Source organism: Syngnathus typhle, linkage group LG15 (genome assembly GCF_033458585.1).
Source record: "Syngnathus typhle isolate RoL2023-S1 ecotype Sweden linkage group LG15, RoL_Styp_1.0, whole genome shotgun sequence".
NCBI classification, from domain to species: domain Eukaryota; kingdom Metazoa; phylum Chordata; class Actinopteri; order Syngnathiformes; family Syngnathidae; genus Syngnathus; species Syngnathus typhle.
In genome coordinates, this window is record NC_083752.1 from 299,872 (window position 1) to 324,611 (window position 24,740).

Genomic DNA, 24,740 nt, shown 5'->3' on the forward strand with positions numbered 1-24,740 from the left:
GTCTCGACCAAACAAGGTAAGAATGGGTGCAGCCAAAAGGTTTCTCCAATCCGCCATCTTTATTACCCGGAAGAACTCAACGATGCCGAATTGGAGATTTGCCGAAAGACTTGGTTTCATTGAGGGGTCACTTCCTTCAATCTATGGAAACGTCGGACACGGTAAAGCGGTAAGCTTGAGATCACACACAAATTCTAAACTGTACTTTAATATTATTGTGTGTCTATGATGCCCTCGTTTTCATAGCATTAGCTTAGCATCAGTCTTTCTGCAGATTTGAGCAACGTGCGCTCTGTAGTTTTACTTCTTGTGGATGTATTTTGAGGCGTTGTATCAGATGAATTGAACTTTGACTCCATTCTGAATTGGTGTTATTCAGTCATTTTATATGTTGTCTTTCCAATAATTGATCATCACATCAAATATTTTACTTGTGCAAACAGAAATCTTACATTTGCTAGAATCAATTGTTGGGAGTCAGAGCTCAACATGAGCATGCCCCTGTACAATGTTTATAATTATGTTGATGCAAGTAAATATAAACAATGGTTCGGGCCATTAGATCTCATTTCCCGAAGCTGTCATCTGAACAGGTTCGCAAGGAAATTGAAGCTCTGTGTCCTCTCGGCTGATGTCAGAGGTCATGTGGCAGCCCGAGTCTCTCAGGCAGGTATTTGTGTCTCCTTTGGTGTTCTCCGTCTTGGCCTCTTCATTGGGCTCCTTCTCCAAGTGACAATTAGCTGTGGTGAAGAAAACATACTGTCACAGCGTTGCATAGGACTAAGGACTCTTCATCTTTAAAACAAAAAAAGTTCCGTTTTGTTAGCCTTAAAATTGCATTTAAAAATATATAAAAATTTGTACAATGTCAACATTCAGAAATGAGATCAAAACCGTTTCATTCAATGATAATGAAGCCAAATGAACTTTTTCTTTTTAAAATTCCGAATCATCTTTCTGTAGTTCTGACATGTATAAAAGGTCACGTGATAGTTATAAAAGGTCTGGCACGATGCCACGTGAGTTCCTCACGACTCACTGTAGCGCAGTTGTTGCAAGGACTCGACAGCAGCGAGCAGACGATGCCTGTGCTCTGGATCAGTCACTTTGAGTTTTGTCAGGTGATGCTCCTCCAACCTCATTAAGTCATCTACTGTTTGATAGCCGTTCTGCTGCAGAGAATCGGAATATTCCTGGCCGTACAAGTGCACAAGTTCGAGTCAGCAAAGTACTCGGCGATATCAAATGTTCTGGGCATGACAAATAAAAACAACCTCCAAACTGAGGCGCCTCAACACTTCGTGGATAGTGGATCGACATTTTTCTCTGGCTTTGTGTGTCTCAGGAAGTTCCTCCGTGAACTCGTCCACGTAGATGAATTTAAAGGTGCCTATTTTGTTGTTCAGCATCCCAGTCCATATTCCCATGGGGCGCTTCTGGATGATGTCAATCACGTCACCGACCTGAATAAGACGTTATTGATAATGTGGACATTCAATTGGGAATATTGACAGCTTTCACTTGAATATTTCTTCACTTCTTCCAGTCGAATACCTTGAGTTTGAGGGATTCCGTGTCATACGGACTCGGCATAAACTCTGTATGGACTCTGGCTCGACCACAGAAGTGTCTTGCGCAAACGGGCTCATCCTCCAGCCGGAGACTGTCTCTGTTACTGGAACAATCACTGGTGACTCCACCTGAAATGGGAAATTACAATCAAATAGTGGCATTTGGATGAAGAAAAAGAAAGTTGGCCAGTGATTCCAATTGGAATGATTTTTCTTGTATTCTTACTTGAGGAACTTTGTCTACTATAGAGGCTTTCCATTGAATTACTGGAGAGCTTGCATCCTTCAGCGAGTATCCTTCCGACACCAGATTCTCTCTTCTTAGATTCTGCTTTTGGGGTGTCGACACGCTGCAATAAAAAGCTATATGCTCAAGATTCATTTTTTCCAGTCAGATCAAATGATCTATGCCATATCGATGGATTTGTGGACGTACGATGACAGCTGAAAGTTGTTTCTCCGCTGTGGTGTCAGCCCGTGGTGGGTCCTCAGTCTGGTTCTGGCTCGGTTTGGATCCATTCTTTTCCAGCTTTAAAACAAACGGTATAAGAGAGCTGATGATCACAATGCACACTTTCAAGATAAATGCTTACCAAAGAGCGTGTCAAAGGCGACAGCGCCGTGCGGGTGTGAAAATCTCCAAATTTGATCATCTGTCGGGGCAAGTGGGAGATTAAATGCTATGACAGATGGACGACAGCTGCCCAAATGATGTATTCCTTGGCATTTGTTTTTTTTTTTTCCATTTCTGTTCTGAATCTAGGTCAACCTCCAAAAGCCATACAGTGTTTAGATTTTGGGGTCACAAAATTGTTTGGGTGACCCCAAACTTTTGAACGGTAGTGTAAATATTATTGTGTGAAGGCGAAGGCCTTCACACATATGTTATTCTACACCATTCTCTATTATTATTATTATTCTCTTTTATTCTCCTCACTTTTTTGTCCAGTTTCATCTTCCACATAATTCATCCGATTCACTCCATTCCACTTTTCACGTATTCCAAATATTCACGCGAAGAGCGCTTCCATTTTTCTCGTTCCGAAAATTTTCCGTTTCCGCAAAATTCCCCAAATTCCGACAAATTTTTCCCCATTCATTCTTAATGGCACATTCGACATTTCACATTTACGTCGTTCCAATTTGAAATTCACATCATTCAGCACATTCTAATCACACTCGGAAGGATTCTCGACATTCCCAAAATTCCCAAATTCGAAAATTTCACGTTTTCACGTTAAAAATTCCGACAAATTTTCACAAAATTTCGTTTTTCACCTCTAACTTCTACATTTTTCAACCGATTCAACTCGTTCCAACTTTCAACTGTTCATCTTTTTCCTACCTATTCCACAACGTCCCACTTACCAAAAACTTCACATCTTTTATTTTGAAATTCAACCAAAATTCTCTAAAATTTCGTTTTTCTACTCTAATTTCTACATTTTTCAACCGATTCAACCCATTCCAACTTTCAACTGTTCATTATTTTTCTACCGATTCCACAACTTCCCACTTACCAAAAGCTTCACATCTTTTATTTTGAAATTCACACCCAATTCCTTTTCCCTTCTCATTTCTACATTTTTCAACCGATTCAACCCATTCCAACTTTCAACTGTTCATCATTTTTCTACCTGTTCCACAACTTCCCACTTACCAAAAACTTCACATCTTTTATTTTGAAATTCACACAGTATTCTCCAATATTTTCTTTTTCCCTTCTCATTTCTACATTTTTCAACCGATTCAACCCATTCCAACTTTCAACTGTTCATCATTTTTCTACCTATTCCACAACTTCCCACGTCACAAAAACTTCACATCTTTTATTTTGAAATTCACACCCATTTCCCTTTTCCCTTCTCATTTCTACATTTTTCAACCGATTCAGCCCATTCCAACTTTCAACTGTTCATCATTTTTCTACCTATTCCACAACTTCCCACTTACCAAAAACTTCACATCTTTTATTTTGAAATTAACACCCAATTCCTTTTTCCCTTCTCATTTCTACATTTTTCAACCGATTCAACCCATTCCAACTTTCAACTGTTCATCATTTTTCTACCTATTCCACAACTTCCCACTTACCAAAAACTTCACAGCTTTTATTTTGAAATTCACACCCAATTCCTTTTTCCCTTCTCATTTCTACATTTTTCAACCGATTCAACCCATTCCAACTTTCAACTGTTCATCATTTTTCTACCTATTCAACAACTTCCCACTTACCAAAAACTTCACATCTTTTATTTTGAAATTCACACCCAATTCCTTTTTCCCTTCTCATTTCTACATTTTTCAACCAATTCAACCCATTCCAACTTTCAACTGTTCATCATTTTTCTACCTATTCCACAACTTCCCACGTCCCAAAAACTTCACATCTTTTATTTTGAAATTCACACCCATTTCCTTTTTCCCTTCTCATTTCTACATTTTTTAACCGATTCAGCCCATTCCAACTTTCAACTGTTCATCATTTTTCTACCTATTCCACAACTTCCCACTTACCAAAAACTTCACATCTTTTATTTTGAAATTCACACCCAATTCCCTTTTCCCTTCTCATTTCTACATTTTTCAACCGATTCAACCCATTCCAACTTTCAACTGTTCATCATTTTTCTACCTATTCCACAACTTACCAAAAACTTCACAGCTTTTATTTTGAAATTCACACCCAATTCTCCAATATTTCCTTTTTCCCTTCTCATTTCTACATTTTTCAACCGATTCAACCCATTCCAACTTTCAACTGTTCATCATTTTTCTACCTATTCCACAACTTACCAAAAAACTTCACAGCTTCTATTTTGAAATTCACCACAAATTTTCCAAATATTCTACATTTCTCAAGTAATTCAACACGTTTCAACATCGTTCGGCAGCATTCCCCGAAGAAGTTATTCATACATTTCGCCTTCACACGCAATTTCTCCAGAAATTGCAAAATTCTAGTATTATAATAAAATATTATGAATTAAATATAAATTATATTTTATATTTGTATAAGATTATATATAATCTATGAATATAAGTATACATATATAGTATAAGATTTTTTACACAGAAGATTATATATATAATCTATAAATAATTATCTAAATAAATATATACACTACCGTTCAAAAGTTTGGGGTCACCCAAACAATTTTGTGACCCCAAACTTTTGAACGGTAGTGTATGATCTATCTAATCTATATATAAAAGCCATTTCTAGCCTGTACATACCTGTAAGGGAGAGTTGAACATCATCTAATGTACACAATGGCATGAAATCTTACTTTGTCTTGTGTGGGTTGAATCTCTCTGGTTGAATCCGCAATGGTGGCTGATGAAAATTCCAATTCTTTTCTGTCCAGTTCCCGAATGAGACTCTCAAAGCGTTCCCATTGCGTTGCCTGAGGAAGCAACAAGTTGCTAGCGCAAAGCCATGGCGGCTCATGTCCAGGTGGCTGGCACGTAGAATAGAAAGGCGAACAGGCCTGAGAACACTCAGCTGGGTTCCAAACACATTTCGTCCTTAAATCCTCATTTGGGTTTTTCACTTCTTCTCGCTGAGCATCTCCAGAAGATTTTTTCTCAGTCCGTTTGCCGAGGCCGACGCAGGTCAACACCGGGTTGCTGTTACTCAACACGTGGGATGAATTACCTGGCGACAAGTCCATTTGTATTATAACACCAATCACGCTGCCCCAATGTGGATCCAAAAGTCAAATACTCACTGCTCTTATTCGGCCGGTTCTTTCCTTTTCCAGAAGCATCCTGATTTCTTTTTTTGGCTTGCACCAAATCCTGAAACCTCTTCAATCTTCTTGCTGTGGAACTCAGCGCTCCATCTTTCTCTTCTGCACTTTTACCACTCTGCAATATCACAGCGTTCATACTTGAGTGAGCACGATGTTGCTTACATTAAGACGACGAACGGGTCTTGTCATTTTTTTCTTCAGCTCTTTTCCTCAAGACTATTGGCCATGTGAAAAGGTGCAGGGTCCTTTCAAGAAGGTTATAAAAGAGATTAAAGAGAAGGGGGAATCTGATTTGGGTTGTTTTCAAACATCAGGAGATTAAAGAAGTGCGGGAGCTTCTTTTCACTACTCGCTCGGACACGTAGAGGATAAACGGCTTGCGTCTCACATGCGATGACACGTGCGCTGACACGGGCATTGCTACCTGCATGCCTGGCGCGCAAAGTCATGTGAGCAAAGGATTACGCAAAGCTAAACTCTGCTCAGCCAGGGGAATCATTGTAATGAGTTGTCTTTGAGTGACGTCTGAAAATCAGATGAAAATAAAAATTCCTTGTAATATAGCTCTCTTTTTTTTTTTTACCTGAACTGGTAGAGCCTCTTTCGTCTTTCCAGACTTCAGCTCCTTCGTTGGATCTTCAGTGCTGCTTTGACAGCTGACTTTTGAGGTCCATGTAAAGATCAGGAAGGAACTCAGTTAGACAACATTTGTGTGCTGGCTGAATAAATGCAATAAATCTTCACCTACCCGTCCTCAGTTCTGTCTCTTGATCATGAACATCATTTCCGAGACCCGATGCTGTCCAGCAAGTATAATCTGTTTCTGTAAGAGAAAACACCCTTTACCAAAAGCCTCTTTATACAACATGTGATTCAAAAGATAAACATTATTAAAGAGAGTCCAATATGAAAGTAAATACTTTCCACTAACCTGATCTTTCCTTTTCTATTGCTGAAGTTGGGATACAAGACCTACAAAAATATTAAGGAAAAAAAGTTGTATAATAGTTGACTTAAATGACTAAATGAGGCACATACCTTCTATTGTTTCTTTTTAATCGGGCATTATTTGATGTTTGGACCTTGGGGGGGGGGGGGGGGAAACAAACAAATGAACTTGAAATATAAAAAGAAAAGAAAGCCCAAAATGATGAAACTATGAAATGTTTCAATAATGACATCCATATTTTTAACTGGCTTCAAATCTGCCCCTATGATGCAATTGCGGTGTTTGACTGACTTGTAAGTCGTCTGCTAAACTTACATAACTGATATTTGGATCTGAGCCAGTCCATTGAGCTCTACGCCTGAGAAGAGGGCTGCAGTGGTACTTTGGTAACACGTCCTTCAGTGATGAATCGTGGGGTGCTTCGTAGATGCTCTCTGAGGAGCCATCCTGAAGACAAACAAAATAAAAGTTCAAAATTAAAAAAAACAGTCAGTGTTCATTATTATTATATATCATAGCAGTTGATGTAAAGACAAAAAATACACTCTCTTGTATAGTTTCAATAGGCAAGTGGTCATAACATTGTAGCTAGTCTTTGTATTTGGATTAATCATATGAAACAGCATAGAGAGATTCGTGTCAACAATAACGTCTTTATCGCTGCACACAAGGATTATCTTTCGAGTATTACCCGATATGTTGGGCAAAAATGGATTCTTACCAGAGTGAAGCAAAACAGATTCATCATTCATCAATCGCTGTGCCCAAGACAGTCAAGCCAAGTGGAGCAAAAAGAAAAAGAGTCTGACTACTTTCACACATCCCACCAGTGATGTAAAGGCTCACCCATGCTCACCCCATGCTGCCTGCAGCCCAATAGCCTAATCCCAGTTTAAAATCCCTCCCTAATCCAATAGATGCAGTGAGGCGGCCGGCCGGCCGGCACTGTCCAACACAGTCCGGGACACCCGTTGCAACAAAACAATCAACAACCATACGGACGGATGGACGGACGGATGGGCCTTTTGTCTGGAATGATTACAATGAAGCGGGCAAAGTTTCTTTGGCTTTTTTTCCCCAATAAGGTTAAACGTAATCCACTGTGCTTTTTGTGTCTAAAGGTTTTAATATTACAATAGAAAAGAAAGAAGCAAAAAAGGTCCAGGTGTGTATTTGGACAGCAACAGTCACTTTTAATAATTTTGTCACTACTATACTATACTATACTATACTATACTATACTATACTATACTATACTATACTATACTATACTATACTATACTATACTATACTATACTATACTATACTATACTATACTATACTATACTATACTATACTATACTATACTATACTAAATAAATTGAGATCTTCGAAATGTGGGTGACTGTAGACTTTACAATTTAATAAGATTAAAAAAATCATCTGTAATTTTCCAACAATATGGCATTTTCTATTTGGCAAATATGTCCGCTTTCAGGCGGATTTTGGCCTTTGTAAATCTCAATGGAATCCTCCAGGAGATGGCAGTGTCCTCCCCTTTGAATTTCCACCACTGCCTGCCCTCCCTCCCTCACTGTTGACTACCTCGGATTCAATTGAGATCAATTCTTGCTTTTGTCTCTCCGTTGAGATAATGCAGGAAACAAAGTTTAATCAGTTAGCTCCGAATGGCTTTATTTACATTACTGAAACATTTGCACTTTTTCTTTTTTTCCCCTCTTGCAGCCTTTTACTGCTCTGAGTGTTAGTAAGAATGGCCGCCGTGGGATCTTGCTGTATATTACTTGCATAAATTTTATTCAGTGCAGCAAAAGTCATTCTTGCACCTTAATTAAACACTCTAATTCCTTTTTGACAGTCCGAATGAAATATGCAGCTCCATCATGTAATACGCTCTTCACTGCACAAAATTACAATATTAAATCTCGGTGAAACTTTGGGCCTATACCTGCTGCGGTTACAGTTTGACCTCTAGTTTGAGTTCAAATTCCGCCATGTTTTTTCAGAGAGGAGCTGGAGGCAACACCTTCGACCTCTAGTTTATCCTGACATTCCTGCGTTGACCTCTGACTCGGTGATGTACAGAGTCTCAAGCCGGAGGTGGTGACCCGGTGACCTTTCTTGCAACCTTTTGAACTTTTGACAACCTCTCGTCCCAGTCAAAAAGTGAAACGGTCCGTCCCCTTGGAATACAGTAAACGACCTCTTGTCCGCCAAAGGTATGCATGTACGGTGACCCCTCTGACCTTTCATTAGCGCTTCCTTTTATTACGCCGCTTCCTCTTTGCCTCGTCAGCACAAGGGGGATGGTGAACGAACGGAGGGGAATGAGAAAGAGGGAGGAAAGCAAAGGCACGAGAAAGAGCGATGGCAAGGCAGAGAGAGAAAGTGATAGGAGTGCAGAAGACGGAGCCAAGGAAAGACAGATTGGCAGCATCTGCTGTGTTGACTAAAATGTCACCTTTAAATGGCTTCCCTCTCCTTGATGCTGGACCTCCCTATCTGATCTCCATTCTCCTTGGGAGTTGAAGTTGCCATGAGCGATGAAGGACACAACACAGAGCTTATATAAATAGGGCTCCGGTTCAAGATAAGCGTATAGTCAAAAAGAAATACTATTTTTCATACCTCCCACGGCTCGACGGGCGCCGCCGAAATGCTCCACCGTTTGAATGCTAAGTCAAAGGTCGGCGTGTCACGTATGACTAAGATAATTGGATTTTGTGCTGCGCTGACATTGAGAGCTGTTATGACCTATATCATACAAATACTATTTCCCAGAGCATTCTGTGGATGAATATCTCTTCTCGGCCTGCCTATGTTACGTAAGCCTCGCTTCTCTTTTGAAATACTTGAAAATTCACCATGGAAAATGATTGTAGTAATCATTTCAAAATGAGCCTGAAGTTGTGGCTGGAAAGGGAAAGAAAAAGTCGTGTTAGTATTCAAAGTAGATCTCAAATGTTAAGCGTGCCCAATCCTGGTCACAATTGCAGACACTGTTAATGGCTTGTAAAAAAAGAAACCCTCACAAAATACCTAAAAATAGACCAACCATCATTGCGGCTTTTATATTAAAGCTAAATCTGCCCTGAAGCAAACAAGCCGCTTTTACGTCTTGTTAAATTCTTGGGGGGGGGTCGTCAGGATTTTCCGGACTAGGTTAGATCACGCTGACATTGGCACCATGTGTTGGCACAGCAGTGTCATTCTTCAAGCCACTTCTATCCTAAATGTCACTCTCACAAAGCCATCTCCAGTCATGTGTCCCAGGGGCCATATTCACCCTTCAACCATCAGGTTGGACTAATGTCACAAAGAGGACATGACACCAGGCAGGGCCAGTCAATTGCCGAGGGCACGGAACTGAAGAAGGCCCCCGAGAGATAGCCGACATTGGTCCATATCAACGACAAAACAAACAATGACGCTGCTTTAGATGTTGCTCTGACAACAACTCGGGAATCATGCGCAACCAGCGTTATTGTCGGTTTGATAGCCATTGAAAGATGGAGGATATCAAACTTTAAACCTTTTCCCCAACTCTCTGTTTACTCCTCTTTAAACTAATCTATTGTGTCACTAGGTCGTTAAATTTATAGACACACTGAGAAATGTAACGAGGCTAAGCGGATGTGTGATCACGGCTAGATTGCGAGGAACCCCCGTGAACACCTTTTGGTGGTGCTTCTACTCTTAGCCCTAAATGTCCTTTGGTGACCCAGAGTTCACCAGCTAGGCTTTCATGACCACTTTGGATGGTGACAACCTGGCTAATTAATTGGCCAACATCATTTTGGAGTTTGCAAAATTCATTTCGACAAGTCAAATAAGTGTGACAGGCATAAAAATGGTTGAAATGTGTCTATGGGCAAAATATTTGCTGTTTGACAAGGTTTTCTTTTCACTAGGCTGCACTTGAACAACAAGACGTGTTTTTCAGCAGCCGCATAAGCAAATATCAAAGGCGCAAATAATGAAATGCTTCCTTTGCATCTAAAGATAGAATAGGATAAAAGTGTTGTCAAAAACATCAAATGGATAATACGTTTGTGACCTAGTTCCATCCCTTAGTATACTCCATTGTTCTGGATAATGTCAATTAAAAAAATCCCCGCATAGGCATGTAAATCTCGACAAAGCCCCTGTCACTGACAAAAGGGTTTGTCATTGGGAGGCAGGCGCTGCGGAAAGTAGGACTCTGCAACCTACACATTCCAAATGAGAAATACCACATCAAATGAAAGTCACTGTCACTTATCACCAACAGAATCCCACTTCTGAGAATCCAAAGGTGAAACTTTGGTGCTGCTTGCCGCTGACGGAAGACAAAGATGAGAGAGTTTGACCATTTTTACAATTTCCACCATCTATTCGTTCACTGCTCTTATGGATGAGATACATATCATCTGTAAAGTGTTTGGATGGAGGTTGTTCAGAAAGGTGAAGTGTATCCAGAAGGTCTCAGGGGGCACAAAGATGGCCCCTGACATCTTCCTCAAAGGTGTTTCAGACAACAAATAGCAGTTGTGCCTCCTGTCAGCCTGCGGGCCAACTGGGGGTCATGCATGACACTGTGCGCCTTGACAGCACAAGCCCCCCCACCCCCCTCCTTCTTCCCCGTCCAGCGCCAGGCTGAAGCCCCGTCACGAGAGAGACGAAAAATCCTTCTTTCCTTAAGGTGCAATGAAAGGTCAGGAGTGTGTGTGTGACTCACCACGTGGTTGACATCATCGGGGAGCCGAGCTGCGGGGAAGATGGGATGAGGAGAACGAACAGGTGGACGAGGGATGGTGAGCAGTGGCAGATAGGTGGCGGGAGTAATGAGTCGGTAAAAGGCGGACAGAATGACAGGGTCATGGTGGAGGCGGAGCCACATGCAGGTTGAGGTAATGGACTATAGGGACCGACCGTGTTTGTCTTGATGCGGCCAATCCTTTTGTTGTGTTGCGGATGTTTTATACACATTGGAGGCTTTTTAAGCATACTTCCTGTACATGCCCTGTTTTTTCCGCAACAATTGGCTCCCAGCGGACCATGTGATCACTCGCTGTACTCTGGTTTGTTTCTTCCAAATCCTTTGGTAGTGCATTTAACAGCCCCGACCGGATGAGAAAAATAAAGTCAAAGAAGCCTTTGCTCGCAAGACGTTTGCCCCTGCAATTAGAAAAAAGTCAACTGACATAGTTGTTCTCTATCCATCGACTTAATTGAACATTCATTTTGGAGAATGTGTAGAAAACTGTGAATGAGATCTGCTCACAATTATTCCACCACACCGCCTCATATTTGTATTTCCATTAGTAGTTTAAAACCATTTTATTTGATATTTATATTATATTTATATTATTTATAATATATTTGGGGGGGGGTCAATTTATTATTATATTATTTATTTTATGATTATTGTATGATTTTTCTCTCTCTCTGCAGTGTTTTTGTCACCCGAGAAGGCCAAAAAAAAAAAATCAAAAGGCATATCAGATAGCACGAGCTTATCGGACATTTCCCCCGCATTTGAATTCCGGAGGTGTCTGCCACTTCATACCTCTCTAATGGCTTTCTTTCTCCATCAGTGCTGTCTCACTATCTGACTCTAATGTAGTTAGGCACTAGACATTCTCTCAATATTCAACCAATTGCACTTTATCTGCCCGCAGTGCTCGGTGGCCTTCGTTCTACCTGCTCGCACATATCAAGAATTGAAAGCCAAGAGCACTTGGTCTTTGACAGCTTCCTGAGTCTGAATAGCATTGAGGGAGGCTGAGTGCAAGATTGAGATTGATCAGCAGTGAGACAGTGGCTGCGCCGCTTGCTGAGTGTTTTGGAGTTTTTTTTTAAGGTCACCCTCTCCAGAGCCAAAAGGCCACATCAATTTCGGAGCCCTCATGAGGAGGCGCCGCATATTCTCCTCCATCACTCAGCCCCCCTGTGGAGAAAGCACATCTGAAGGTGTACTTGATTTGTGTGGAATCGAGGACCTTGCATGATCAGAATAGAAAATAAACAGACCCAACGTGAGGGGGAAAAAAAGCAAGTGACAGGAACGTGGAGCCATGGGAAGGCACACAGCTGGAAGCCATTGCCCCCGAAAGAAGGTCAAACTTTCTGTCCTTTGTAAAACTTCATAAACAGAGACAAATCCGTATCAAATTAAAATGGACAGATCCACCAAAGATCAACTTGAGTGCATCCACATTCACTCATACACATTTCGAAAGGCCTGCTAGGACAAAAACAATGAGGCGGCCGGCGTTCAGACAGCTTCAGGGAAGAGCAGCGAGTGGGAGGCCACTTTGAGATAACATCACAAAACACATAGACAAGGAGAGGGGAAAAGGAGTCATCAGAGATCAGGGTGACCCTGTGTCACTCAGGAACATCTTCTGCCTACAAGCTAAAGGAAAACTCAACAGCTTGCGACAGAGTTATCTGCCCCCCCCTCACGTTAACGTCACTCAACCTTGACAGTGGCCATGTCCTCATATAGCGGGGCAAAAACATGGCCCACCAAGCATTTGTCAGAAGACTACAGTATAAAAGTCACAACTCCAATCGGGTGGTAATAGGTTGCACCCAACTTCTTTGTCAAGGGCAATATTTTCCCACGTGGCTGTTGTGTCTGAAAGGTACTGACAGGGATTGAAGTCAACATAGTGAGTGGCCTAACAGAATCAGGCGGTGTGAGAAGAGAAAGTATTCACTTCTTCCACCCTCTTTGTGCAATTTTGCTCAGACTCCAGACTGGATCAGACACGGTCATGCATGAAATCCTCCTTCAAGATTCAACAGCATTCCAAAAACAGATTCAGATGCTACCTGTTTAACATGACTTCTGCACTTGCCCAAGTGTAAACATGTAAAGGCCAGCATTAAATTGATAACCTCGCCGCAAATGACCGGCCCGTGTTGACCCCGTATGCTTGGCGAGGCCTAAGGACACGCTGAAATATGTCTGGATGGGATTTAATGCAGCGGCCGGCCATCCCCTTCTTAACCTGACCTCTGTGAAACATTGTTCATCTCTCCCTCAGGTCCTTTGTTAGTACAGCACTTCTTCACTTGATGCAGTCATTTGCATTTGAGCAAATAAATGGCCACCCGTGGCTCTTGGCCCTGCTACCAAGTGTGACTCTTCTCTGAAGCCATCCCAAGGTAAAGAGGAGGGAGGGGGTTGTTTGTGCTGCTCCAAATGTGAGGGGTGAAAGGAGACCGTGAAAAGTTGAAATGAGTTCAAAAAGACACAATAAAATTAGTTCAAATGATGGGAATAGAAATAATCCATTTTTTTAGGGATGCATTTTAATTATTAATCACCTGCCATGCGAATGCAAACATGTACTATATATATTCATATTTTGAGTGTGTGGTACTGTTGATTTATTATTATTATTTTTTTAAATATATTTTGTTTTTTCCCTCAACAGATCATTTATGGTGTGTTTTTTCCAAAATAGGTTTTACCAGTTTTACAGTATAGCCGCGAGGTTTCAGAAAAAGATTCCACCTGTTGCTGAACTTAACCTAATTAATAAATACTACTTAAATTATTATTATTATATTAATAAGAATGTTTCTGCCTAGTTTGGTGGTATAGTAGATCACATAGTGTACTTTCAAGAAGGCATGATTACCTTGTTGTTGACTGGCAACCTCACCAGAACGACTACATGACTTTAATTCTTCAAATGGCTTATTATCCAGAATAATCAATAATCAGGAGCCACATAGCCATGATGGCTGCGGCAGTTGACATTTTGGAAATGCGCCGCGGCCAATCGTGCCAGGCCCGACCGAGACTGCAGATCAATAGCCCGCTAGTCAGTCGCCGCGGTGCAATCTGGGAGCTTCCTCTGGGTCACAAAGGAGTATGGAGCGCAGGGCAGGGCAGGCTTCCCTGGGCAGGGGCTGCTCATGTTATTTAAGATGGAAGCCCGAGCAAGCGCTGTGTGTTTGTGTTGCAGTCGCTGATGCGTGAAATGGAACTCAGGTAGCCGAGCGGGCCTCGGGCCTCGCTTGTATCTTCCGCCAAGTGATTACTTTACTTCATTGATTTTTCTCCCTCCTCCACTGATCTGAGAAGATCACTGGAAAGAGAGAGAACAAGAGAGGGAGAGCACGGCGAGGAACCATTGATTGACCTCGTGGCAAGATTCAACGATTGACAGCAGAACCTTGTGCGGTATTGCTCCCTTTTAGCCCGTTAATCGATGACCCAGATCCCCCGTACATTCGGCGGGTATTGCTTTATAAATCCTTACAGAGAGGAGCGTAATCCAATCGTTCAAAAGATGGAGTTTAGAATTTCACGTCACATGACCTGAAGAAGTGCCAAAGGTGTCAAACACATTGTAACTTTCATTAGCATTAACATAGCAGTGACTTGAGGTCACAAGGTCAGTGTCACACCTTTCCCGCTCGCACTGTATATCAATGGATCTTCACCAACCAGATGAGCGCAAAACATGTCAGTCAGTCAAAGGTCAGCCCTAGCTAGAAAACAATTGAACAATAAAATATGATCCTTTGCCATTGGGTCAAGATTTTTGTTCTTAGCCAGTCAATAGAGAAGGTCAAATGCAGGTCCATTGCTTGAGCATCGTTAGACACGGAACCGTAATAATTAAGACCTGAGACCTGTGCTTAACATTGGCAAACTCTGGCTCTAGAGTGATAAGTGCATGATCCGAATCAATAAGATGCACAGACCCATTGCCACGTAGGAGAGAAAAGAAAAATCAATATTGTTTTATTTGCTCTTATAATAGGCTTGTCCTGTTGCAAATGAGCTCTGTGGCTACCTTAAACGTGTCTGCTTGCGTCCGTCCAATCAGCAGGCAACGTCTTCAAATGGACCGTTTGGTATATTGCTCTGTTCGGTTTGCGGTTTTGGGCCTTCAAGCACAGATGGAGAAAGGAAGGTCTTTGGAATGTTAATGCTGTCAGACACAAATCTGTCGGCTATATAATGAAAAGCATCGTAGCCATTAATCCTCTTCATATGTTCTATAGATACAGAGATGGGACAAGTTAATCTGGATTTAGCAAACAAGATTCATAGGATTGAGTCTACGGCCATGTCGGTCGGGGTGTGGATGAGAATAATGATTTATAAGATTGGAATCAGCCAGGTAATGGATGGCGTGGGGCATTTCCGATAATAGAAGAAAAGGTCTAGAATAGGAAGTCATTAATAGACTCAACAAATCTATTCATTCAGAGAAAATGTACCTTGTCCCTCCTCTAGTTGAATCATAGATCACGCTAATGTTCTGGAAGATTTAACCTGCCATTTTGACTCACTCTCGCCAGCCACTTTTAATTTTGGGTGGGAATGTTTTCATCAGCCTGCTACTGATACTGTCTTAAATGTGTTCTTCTCAAATCATCCTTTTCCTTGCTTGGATACGTGACTTTCCTGCTGGTACAGATGACATTGTGTTCATTCACATACGCAATTAAAACTTTTTTGATACCCTGACATTTTCATTTTATTAACATATATTTTTCGCAATAATCAGATTGTATTAAAAGTCTGATCATTTCTGACTAAACTTCCTAATAATCAGACAGTTTTGAAAAAGCTACATCTTTATCTGGTTATGGCTAGCAAGCAGTCCAAGGTCTGGAAAATGAATCAAATCTTTTGCGCCATTCGAAAGCTTTCTTGGAATTATGAGCACAATCTCCAGCATTTTAATTTACGATGAATGCCTGATATCATTGTCAATGCTTATCGCCCATATCACACAGGTGTTGAATAATCTGGGTTCACCTGAACGTGACCTGGTGAAAAATAATCCAGGAAGCAGAAAGGTACTCAGTAAAGTGTTGCCCTTGCTTCATCAAATTTGAACACTGCGGTTTGCATATCAACACCGAGGCTGACGGACAAAGAACAGCTTCAAAATAAATATTTCCTTACATGTCTAAAAGTGTATTTGAAAATTGCCAAAAAAATAAAAAATTAAATACTCACCAATATATCATTAAAATGAACTCTTTGCAATGATGACCTTGTAACGTTGCTAACTAAAACCATGACAACAAAATCATTTGTTGTCAAGAGTAAATGAGCACAAAGGTCAAAAAGGAGGCAGACTGCATCTGAGTTTTGACTGTGCCACCTTTTCGGGGATTGCAAGTCCTCCTGAATCGTCCATTATTACCAGCACTCATACAAACAAATCAATAACACTGCATTTAAGGCTATTTCACCCCTTAAAGATTACCCCCCCCCCCCCCCCCCCCCCCTGCTCTCCCTCTGTCATCACCGCCTCCACAAACTTCATTATAAAAATATTTGCTACTGTATTGCTCCTTTGCCATAAGTCTCCCGCAGTTTCACCTAGGGGCACTATTTTGTTGTGGCCGCTAATAAGACTCCATAGATTTGGGTGTTATCACTGACAGGCGTGGTCAGGGAACAGAAGCTCTCTCCAGCCTGCCACCATCAGACACTATAACCCACTTGCCCCCGTGGCTCCGGCCAACTGGCCCTTATGCCCCTCTGACACATCACGGCTATCCTTAGTGGGTGTGGGGGTGTGGGGGGGGGTGCTGCTAATGCTGCCGCTGCTGCTGGTACCCACAGCACTGCCTACTGCAGCCAGGCCCTCAATGGCCCTCGGGCTGTTCTGTCTGTTCAGCATCTCCCTTTAACCTTCATCTCGGAAACAATAAAACAAGAGAACAGACGGGAGGAGGCGGAGAGAGAGGGAGGGAGGGAGGGAGGGAGAGGGTGTGAATTTGTGTGTGTGTGTGCGGGGGGGGGAAAGACGCAGCAGCGGTAGACATTTGACACATCTCCTTAAGCCAATGTCTACTTTATTATCTTTGGCAGCCCTTATTGGTAGCACTAATCAAGCGGAAGGCAGGAGCGCTGTGTCGGAGGCTAACGCCGCGTGTGACAAATATATTATTAACTGGAGGGAGACGGGCGGGCGACCTTGGCCATGTCACCTGAGGACCCCACTGGAGCTTGCTCTGCCAGCAGGAAACGACCTTCATATGAAATCCCCGCAGAGGTCAATAAACTAAATAATTCACAAAGGTTATCATGCTGAAATTCTGCTCAAAGAGACTCAGCCAGAGATGGCAGATCTCTGAACTTGCGAGCGAGCGGCTAAATGAGAAATGGTGTCCTTGTCACCGTGCAGTCTCTTTATCACGTTTATAGGAGCGTGTCAGGGGACGATGTAAATCCCCAATCTCTCTATTTCGTCACTGCCGCCACTCTTCTATCGATCCGTCATTCTTTGGCAGAGATGCTGGGGGTTGACAAGGAGGCTTAGGCAACGGCATTTTTCAACATAACGACTCTATTTACAATCATATTGACAGCTTGTATGTACAGGGGTCCATCAGACCCTCACCCTCACCTCATTGGAATACACAAATTACGATTGTCGCTACGCAGTTGTGTTTCGGGCTCAACGAATCCTAAACAACACAAGAGGAATCAAGGCAAATCTATCCTGGCGGGCAGCAGACAGACACGGCTGCACAGTTAAAGGTCACGGTCGGAAAAAGCAACAGCAGGGCGGGGTCGATCATTGAATCTGTGCTATAGTGCTAAATGGCTTCAGTTTACCATTCCTACCAATGTCATTTGTCGCCAATTGATTTCAAATGAAATGATCGATGGATAGATATTCGTCAAGTGACTCCACGGCCAGTTAGCAGCGGCTAACTATTTTGCAAACTCTGCTCATATTCTTATGCTTTCCAAACGACCATTCGGAAGGGAAAAAAAAGTGCTCAACGTAGCGGCAATTAAAATGTCATTTCAAAAATCTCCTTCTTGTCGCAATAGTGTTGAAGCGTGAAATATTTCACCGCTCAAATGGTTCAAGTTGAATGTAAACAGTGTCTGCTGCTGTCTTAGCATCATCTGCCTTTGAGGCGTAGTAGCAGATCGGACACATCGCAGCCATCAGGCCTTGTCATGAGGAGCAATCATGTCTTCAAATAACATCAACAGCCGTGCTCCTCCAGGAACACATGTGAAGACATGACATGCGTATCAAATTTCCTCTGCGTATCTACGTACATATATACGTGTCTGGTGAACAAGTGTGACTTGAGGCGTTTGTGCTAGCAAATGAATGCAAGTGCTTGAGTGGGTGAGGGATAGAAAAAGGAATAAGAGAGACAGCTGGGGGTGCAGGCAAGGGATGAGAAGGATAGACTTTAACTGTCTGAAGGACAAAGCTACTGACCCGCGGATCATTCCGAGGATTGCCTTTCAGTTTCAGAGCAAGGTCAGGCTGCTTATTTTACCTCCGTGTTTTGGTTAATCTCTTTTTTGTGTGACACAAACAAACACGCACGGCCTGCACGTACGTATGCAGATGCCGGAATGAAGCCGTTCTCATAGCGCCTTGAAAGAATGGCAGCCAATGTAGGATTTGCTATCAATAAACATTCGATGCGCTGGCTTTGTGCCTACATGACGATGGTACTTGTCAGGAATAGCAATTGGCGGAAAAGATCATGATCATGATGGCGCCGCGGATGGCAGCCACGGTGAGTCGCTCTCTGTTTATTTGTCTTATTTTGTGTGTTTTCTGTGTCCTTTGCTGCCCATCCCGGATCACTTTTACCAGAGAAGCTCTGTTAAACATCGGACAGACTTCTTCTGGTACTTTCTCTCCTGTTCTCTCCGATTCAGACTGTTTGTCGGAGATTCTAGCCGGAGCGGCGGTGCTGTACAAGCTAGCGCACAAGCTAGCGCGACGGCGGCGGCGCGGTAAGCGAGCCGGCGCACTCGTAAGGCTGAGGCAGAAAGGGTTCCGTTCTGCCCTACCGTCAATTCATCTGGCGAATGTCCGCTCCCTGGCGAACAAGATGGATGAACTGCTGCTCCTCACTTCAAGGAACACGGACTTCAGCGGATCCGCCGCGCTGTGCTTTGTGGAAACGTGGCTTAGCGAACGAACCCCCCACCACGCCGTGGAGCTAGCCGGGTTCAAGCTAGTGCGAGCAGATCGCAGCGCGGAGCTCTCCGGAAAATCAAAGGGAGGTGGTGTCTGTTTCTACATTAATGAACGTTGGTGTACTGAAGTCACGGTGTTGAAAGAGTTTTGCAGCCCTCTCCTAGAAACACTTTTCATAAACTGCCGGCCGTTCTATTCACCACGGGAGTTCTCCTCGATTGTCATGGCGGCTGTTTACATTCCACCACACGCACGCCCGAGTGAAGCCACGCAGATGCTGGCTGACCAGGTAACAGACATGGAGAAACTTCTACCAAATTCACTAATCATTGTTCTAGGTGATCTTAACAGGGCGAACCTCGCACACGAACTCCCCAGATACAGACAGCACGTAACGTGTCCCACCAGAGGGGCACAGACTCTGGACCACTGCTACACCGTGATCAAGGATGCATACCACTCTGCGGCTCGTGCAGCTTTAGGACTATCGGACCACTGTCTAATTCATCTGATCCCGGCCTACAGGCAGAAACTGAAAACTTCTAAGCCTGTGGTGAGGACTGTGAGGAAGTGGACAGTGGAGTCAAGGCAGGACCTCCAAGCCTGCTTTGACTGCACCGATTGGGGAGCTTTCGAAGCTGCAACTTCAGACTTGCATGAACTCACTGACACTGTCACATCATACATCAGTTTTTGTGAGGATCTGTGTGTGCAGACTAAGACCTTCTGCACGTACAACAACGACAAACCTTGGTTTACACCGAACCTCAGGAGGCTGCGCAAAGTCAAGGAGGAGGCCTACAGGAGTGGCGACCGCGAGCTGTTCAGGCAGACCAGAAACGCGCTGAACCAAGAGGTCAGGAAAGCCAGGAGGTGTTACGGGGAGAACCTGAAGAGACACCTCTCTGCCAATCCTGATCCCTCAACGGTGTGGAAAGGTCTGCAGAGCATCACGGGCTACAAGAAACGAACCACCCGTCCTGTAGAGAGCCCAAGACTTGCTAACCAGCTAAACAAGTTCTACTGCAGGTTTGATCGGTCCTCCCACACAACGGGACCTCCTGCAACACAATCTACATACTCACCTCTCCCCACAACTGCTCTGTCCACACCTCTATCATCGTTGTCACCCACTCACTCTCTTGCAGAGCCCGCGCCCGCACTCCAGGTCCGCGAGGAGGAAGTGCGCCAGATGTTCCGGAGACAAAAGACCAGGAAGGCACCGGGCCCAGACGGCGTGTCACCTTCCTGCTTGAAAGTCTGCGCTGAGCAGCTGGCGCCCACCTTTGCACGGATCTTCAACCGTTCTCTGGAGCTGTGTGAGGTGCCCTCGTGCTTCAAGAGCTCCACCATCGTTCCAGTAGCCAAGAAGCCCGCCATCACAGGTCTGAATGACTATAGACCCGTCGCACTGACATCTGTGGTCATGAAATCGTTCGAGAGGCTAGTGCTGAACCACCTGAAGGAGGTCACGGGCCCCCTGCTTGATCCCCTCCAGTTTGCCTACCGGGCAAACAGGTCAGTGGATGATGCGGTCAACATGGGACTGCACTACATCCTGCACCACCTGGACACCCCAGGAACGTACGCCAGGATCCTGTTCGTGGACTTCAGCTCGGCGTTCAACACCATCGCCCCTGACATCCTCCAACAGAAGCTCATCCAGCTTGCGGTGCCTGCCTCCACCTGTCAGTGGATCACCAGCTTCCTGACCAACAGGAGACAGCGTGTGAGGCTGGGGGGCACCACATCTGACACCCGGACCACCAACACTGGAGCCCCTCAGGGGTGCGTCCTCTCCCCACTGCTCTTCTCCCTCTACACCAATGATTTCTCCTCAGGTGACTCTCGTGTGAAGCTCCTGAAGTATGCAGACGACACCACTCTCATCGGACTGATCCAGGACGGTGATGAGACTGCGTACAGACAGGAGGTGGAGCGGCTGGTCCACTGGTGCAGTCAAAACCATCTGGAGCTGAACCCGCTCAAGACCGTGGAGATGACAGTGGATTTCAGGCGAGACCCTTCACCACTTTTACCCCTCACTATCCGCAGTAATACTATTCTTTCCACAGACACCTTCAAGTTCCTGGGAACCACAATCTCTCGGGACCTGAAATGGACCGGCCACATAGACTCTGTCCGGAAGAAGGCCCAGCAGAGGCTGTACTTCCTGAGACAGCTCAAGAAGTTCAACCTGCCGCGAGAGCTTCTGAAGACCTTCTACACTGCCATCATCCAGTCTGTCCTCTGCACCTCCATCACTGTCTGGTTTGGATCGGCCTCCAAACAAGACAAGCACAGACTACAACGGACAATCAGAACTGCAGAAAAGATCATTGGAATCAACCTCCCATCTATCCAAGACTTGTACCTGTCCAGGACCAGGAATCGGGCAAGGAACATCTCTACAGACCCTTCTCACCCGGGTTGCAGTCTGTTTGAACTACTCCCCTCCGGACGGCGTTATAGAGCTCGGTACGCCAAAACCAGCAGACACAGAGACAGCTTCTTCCCCCAGGCTGTTGCTCTGATGAACTCACACCACTCATAGAGTCTCAGAGACATTACTGTGCAATAACATCCTGCTCCTCACACCTTCTTGAATTTGTCTACACTGTTTTTGCATTATTCACATGTCCTGAATGTTGTTAGTCACCTAAATGTTGAACAGAGGGTGTGTTTCTACCGAAGTCAAATTCCTGTTTGGCACGCTCAAACATGGCGAATAAAAAACTCTTGAATCTTGAATCTTGAAAAGGTCGTCACACGCAGCTCATGTCTAAAAAAAGGAATAAAATATTCATCTTTATTTGAATCCATGCAAAGAATAATGAGGTGCAATTTACCTTTGTACTATATTGACAAGGCTTAAGGAGCTGACAGTTGTCATTGCTCGGCAGCTCATTAGTGGCTGCACTACATTTATGTCAACACGTTTAGTGACAGTCAGAAGGGGATGTTGAAGCCAAAGCCGTCCCGAGGGAGGGACGGACGGACGGACGGGGAAGCATCTGCCGAGGAGACGCACCGATGGGCGCTTGAGCTACTGATGAAGGCTTCCGTGGAAACGCGACAACACACAGCCGAGCTCGCTTTCCTAATGTGGTTGCAGGGAGCTTTGCAGGCCAAAATACTTATCCGTGTGTGTGCGTGCGGCGCTGTGTGTGCGCGTGGGTTAAAGTGCCCCAGCATGTTCCATGCTGATCTGATAATGAGCGAGCAGGGTCAATAGGATGTTAACGGCCCCGTGGGAACGGCAAGTGGTGGATGGGCGGAGGAAGGACGAGGGCCTCGGGACAGCGAGCTGTGTTCGAACTGATCGCCGTACGTGGCTGAGTGAGAGCGGGACGGTGAAGTACCTCTGACTCGTTTGCTTCAACCAAAGTTGAAGTCGAGTGAACCCAATAGTAACCCAAATGTATTCCGCGGCTGACTTGGGTTCGGATCTCATAGCCCAATATGGCTTCAATGTGATTTTGTTGAATCCAGTGTGAGCAAAAATGGGTTTCAAATAGAATCAATTGTCATTTTCTATTTATCTCTAAGCTCTTAGTCATTATGCTTGCAGATGTTGAGTAAGGTTACAAGAGCCGTAAACCACCTAGATGAATTGGATCATCTCAAAGATGAGTACCGTTTTTTTCCATGTATAATGCGCCCCCATGTATAATACGCACCCTAAAAATGGCATGTTGATGCTGGAAAAAAGCCTGTACCCATGTATAATACGCACCCAAAGTTAAATTTTGCGCATTATACATGAAAAAAAACGGTAATAGAATCGCATCCCACATGTGTGTCAGTGGGAAAACTCCATTTACATCTGACGATGGAGGTGCATGATCGAGAGCTTTGAAAACACACACACACACACACACACAAACAAAAGTATTCAGTGTCACGCTGATTCACTGGGTCATTGTGAGCAAGAAATGCTCGCATGTATGTGTGCCAAGGGAACGACACGGGGCTCATGAAGCGAGAAACGGAAAAAAAAAAAAAAAAAGGCTTGTGTTGGCAGGCATTTCAGTCAAATCCCTTGTCAGTGCTATGGCTCCGCCTCTGCCATCTGATATTCAAATACACAGGAAACCGGAGGAGAGCTCCTCCCAGACCACCCGCAGAATCACCGGGGATTAGTCAAAGAGACCCAACTGGGTCAACAAGATGCAGGGCCGGGGGGGGGGGGGGGGGGGGGGGGGGGACCGCGACACACGCACACGCCCGCCCGCCCGCTCGCCCACGCAGGAGTCGGTCGGTCGGCCTAGTCCCGTCTGCTTTTCTATTCACACGTGTGAACTCTCTAACACGCTCAAACGCGGAGAGACAGCCACACTTACGCAGTGACCTGTTTTCTCCGTACTTTGACAGTTATCCAAAACAACTCCAAAATTCCTCTTGATTTTTTTCCCTTTCAGAACAGGCGGCTACGGGTAAAGCGCGTTAGATATGAGGACAGGCGCGGGGAGATGTAAACATTCCCACTGCTGTCATCCATCTGCCTTCAAATTGCCTCCTCTTTGCTTTCACTATAGGAATATTAGAAAATGGATCATTTCGCTAAGTGTCGCAAGAATTGAGATCTTAAGAACGTGTGTGTTTGGGTCGTGCCGACTATTTAAATATCAACCGAGCCATGTCGTAATCTTTAACAAAATGGATGTTCTTTTTTTTGGTTGTTGTTGGTTTGTTGTTCCAAAGGGAAAGGTCTCGCGGCCTCAATCATGCGGCGGCGCCAGCGGAGTCAACGAGTGTTGAATGGGAAAGAGGACACCTTACTCACTGCGAGGGCATGATATCATTTTGCAAAAGCAGCACGTCAAGTCTGGACCATTTGATGCTGGAGCACAGCAGAGAAACCCAACACGAAGCTGTTGAACTAAATAACACTGACATACCTGGACGGGGACCGTCGTATCAACTGTCTGTGCGTCAGTGGCCCACAAGCTATTTCTCAACACCTCGTGATGACCTCAGTCGAATACAATTTTGCTTTCATGGAGCTCTTTTTTTTTTCAACATATCGTGCTGATTACTTCTCAGACAAGAAAATATTGAGAGACGGACGGCGGCGTTGTACGAGAATAGTCTCTCAGGCACAGTTTAATCTCTCCGACACACTTCAAGGACAAAAGCAGAATATTTACCGAGATGACTGAGATGGCTGTTTAGCATGTCTGCCGTAATCCAGTCATAATCACTCTTGTCTGTTTATTTTGCACAGAGGTCAAGCGCTTTTTTTCTTCCCCCTCGGCATCCACGCTTTGTTGCACCAATGAAGACAGTTTCACTCGTTAATGAATAATCTACTCATCATCAGTCCATTGCTGTGTCTGAACCCAAAAAGAAAAAAAAGCAATGTCATTGTGTTTCATGTTCATTCAGTTCTTTCGCTAACCTTGTCATAATTCATTTTGTGGCGCCAAATCTGGGTCTTTAACTAACTACGCTGTATTTTTAAATATTTGTCGTGAAACTCATTTAGGTTTCACCTGTCACTTGTGTCATATGGCCCAAGATGAAC

At 44.1% G+C, this 24,740-nt stretch overlaps 1 protein-coding gene across 4 annotated transcripts; it reads right to left on the reverse strand.

Moving 5' to 3' along the window:
• Positions 1-150: 150 nt before the first annotated feature.
• Positions 151-24,175, reverse strand: samsn1b (SAM domain, SH3 domain and nuclear localisation signals 1b). 4 transcript variants are annotated; one of them, XM_061299421.1, is made up of 15 exons: positions 10,993-11,553; positions 6,591-6,722; positions 6,365-6,408; positions 6,258-6,298; positions 6,075-6,149; positions 5,910-5,986; positions 5,303-5,441; positions 4,862-5,229; positions 2,165-2,224; positions 2,008-2,100; positions 1,798-1,921; positions 1,555-1,700; positions 1,275-1,463; positions 1,040-1,193; positions 151-740 (listed from the first exon to the last, which is right to left on the reverse strand). In XM_061299421.1, the coding sequence occupies exons 1-15, from the start codon at positions 11,152-11,154 to the stop codon at positions 559-561; spliced, it is 1,986 nt and encodes a 661-aa protein (XP_061155405.1). In that variant the 5' UTR covers positions 11,155-11,553; the 3' UTR covers positions 151-558. The 4 variants fall into 4 exon arrangements, with proteins under 4 accessions (XP_061155405.1, XP_061155406.1, XP_061155408.1 ...); XM_061299422.1 differs by lacking the exon at positions 2,165-2,224 and having other exon boundaries at positions 153-740; positions 10,993-11,552; XM_061299424.1 differs by lacking the exons at positions 6,365-6,408; positions 10,993-11,553 and adding an exon at positions 24,115-24,175 and having other exon boundaries at positions 161-740.
• Between the last annotated feature and the right edge of the window lie 565 nt (positions 24,176-24,740).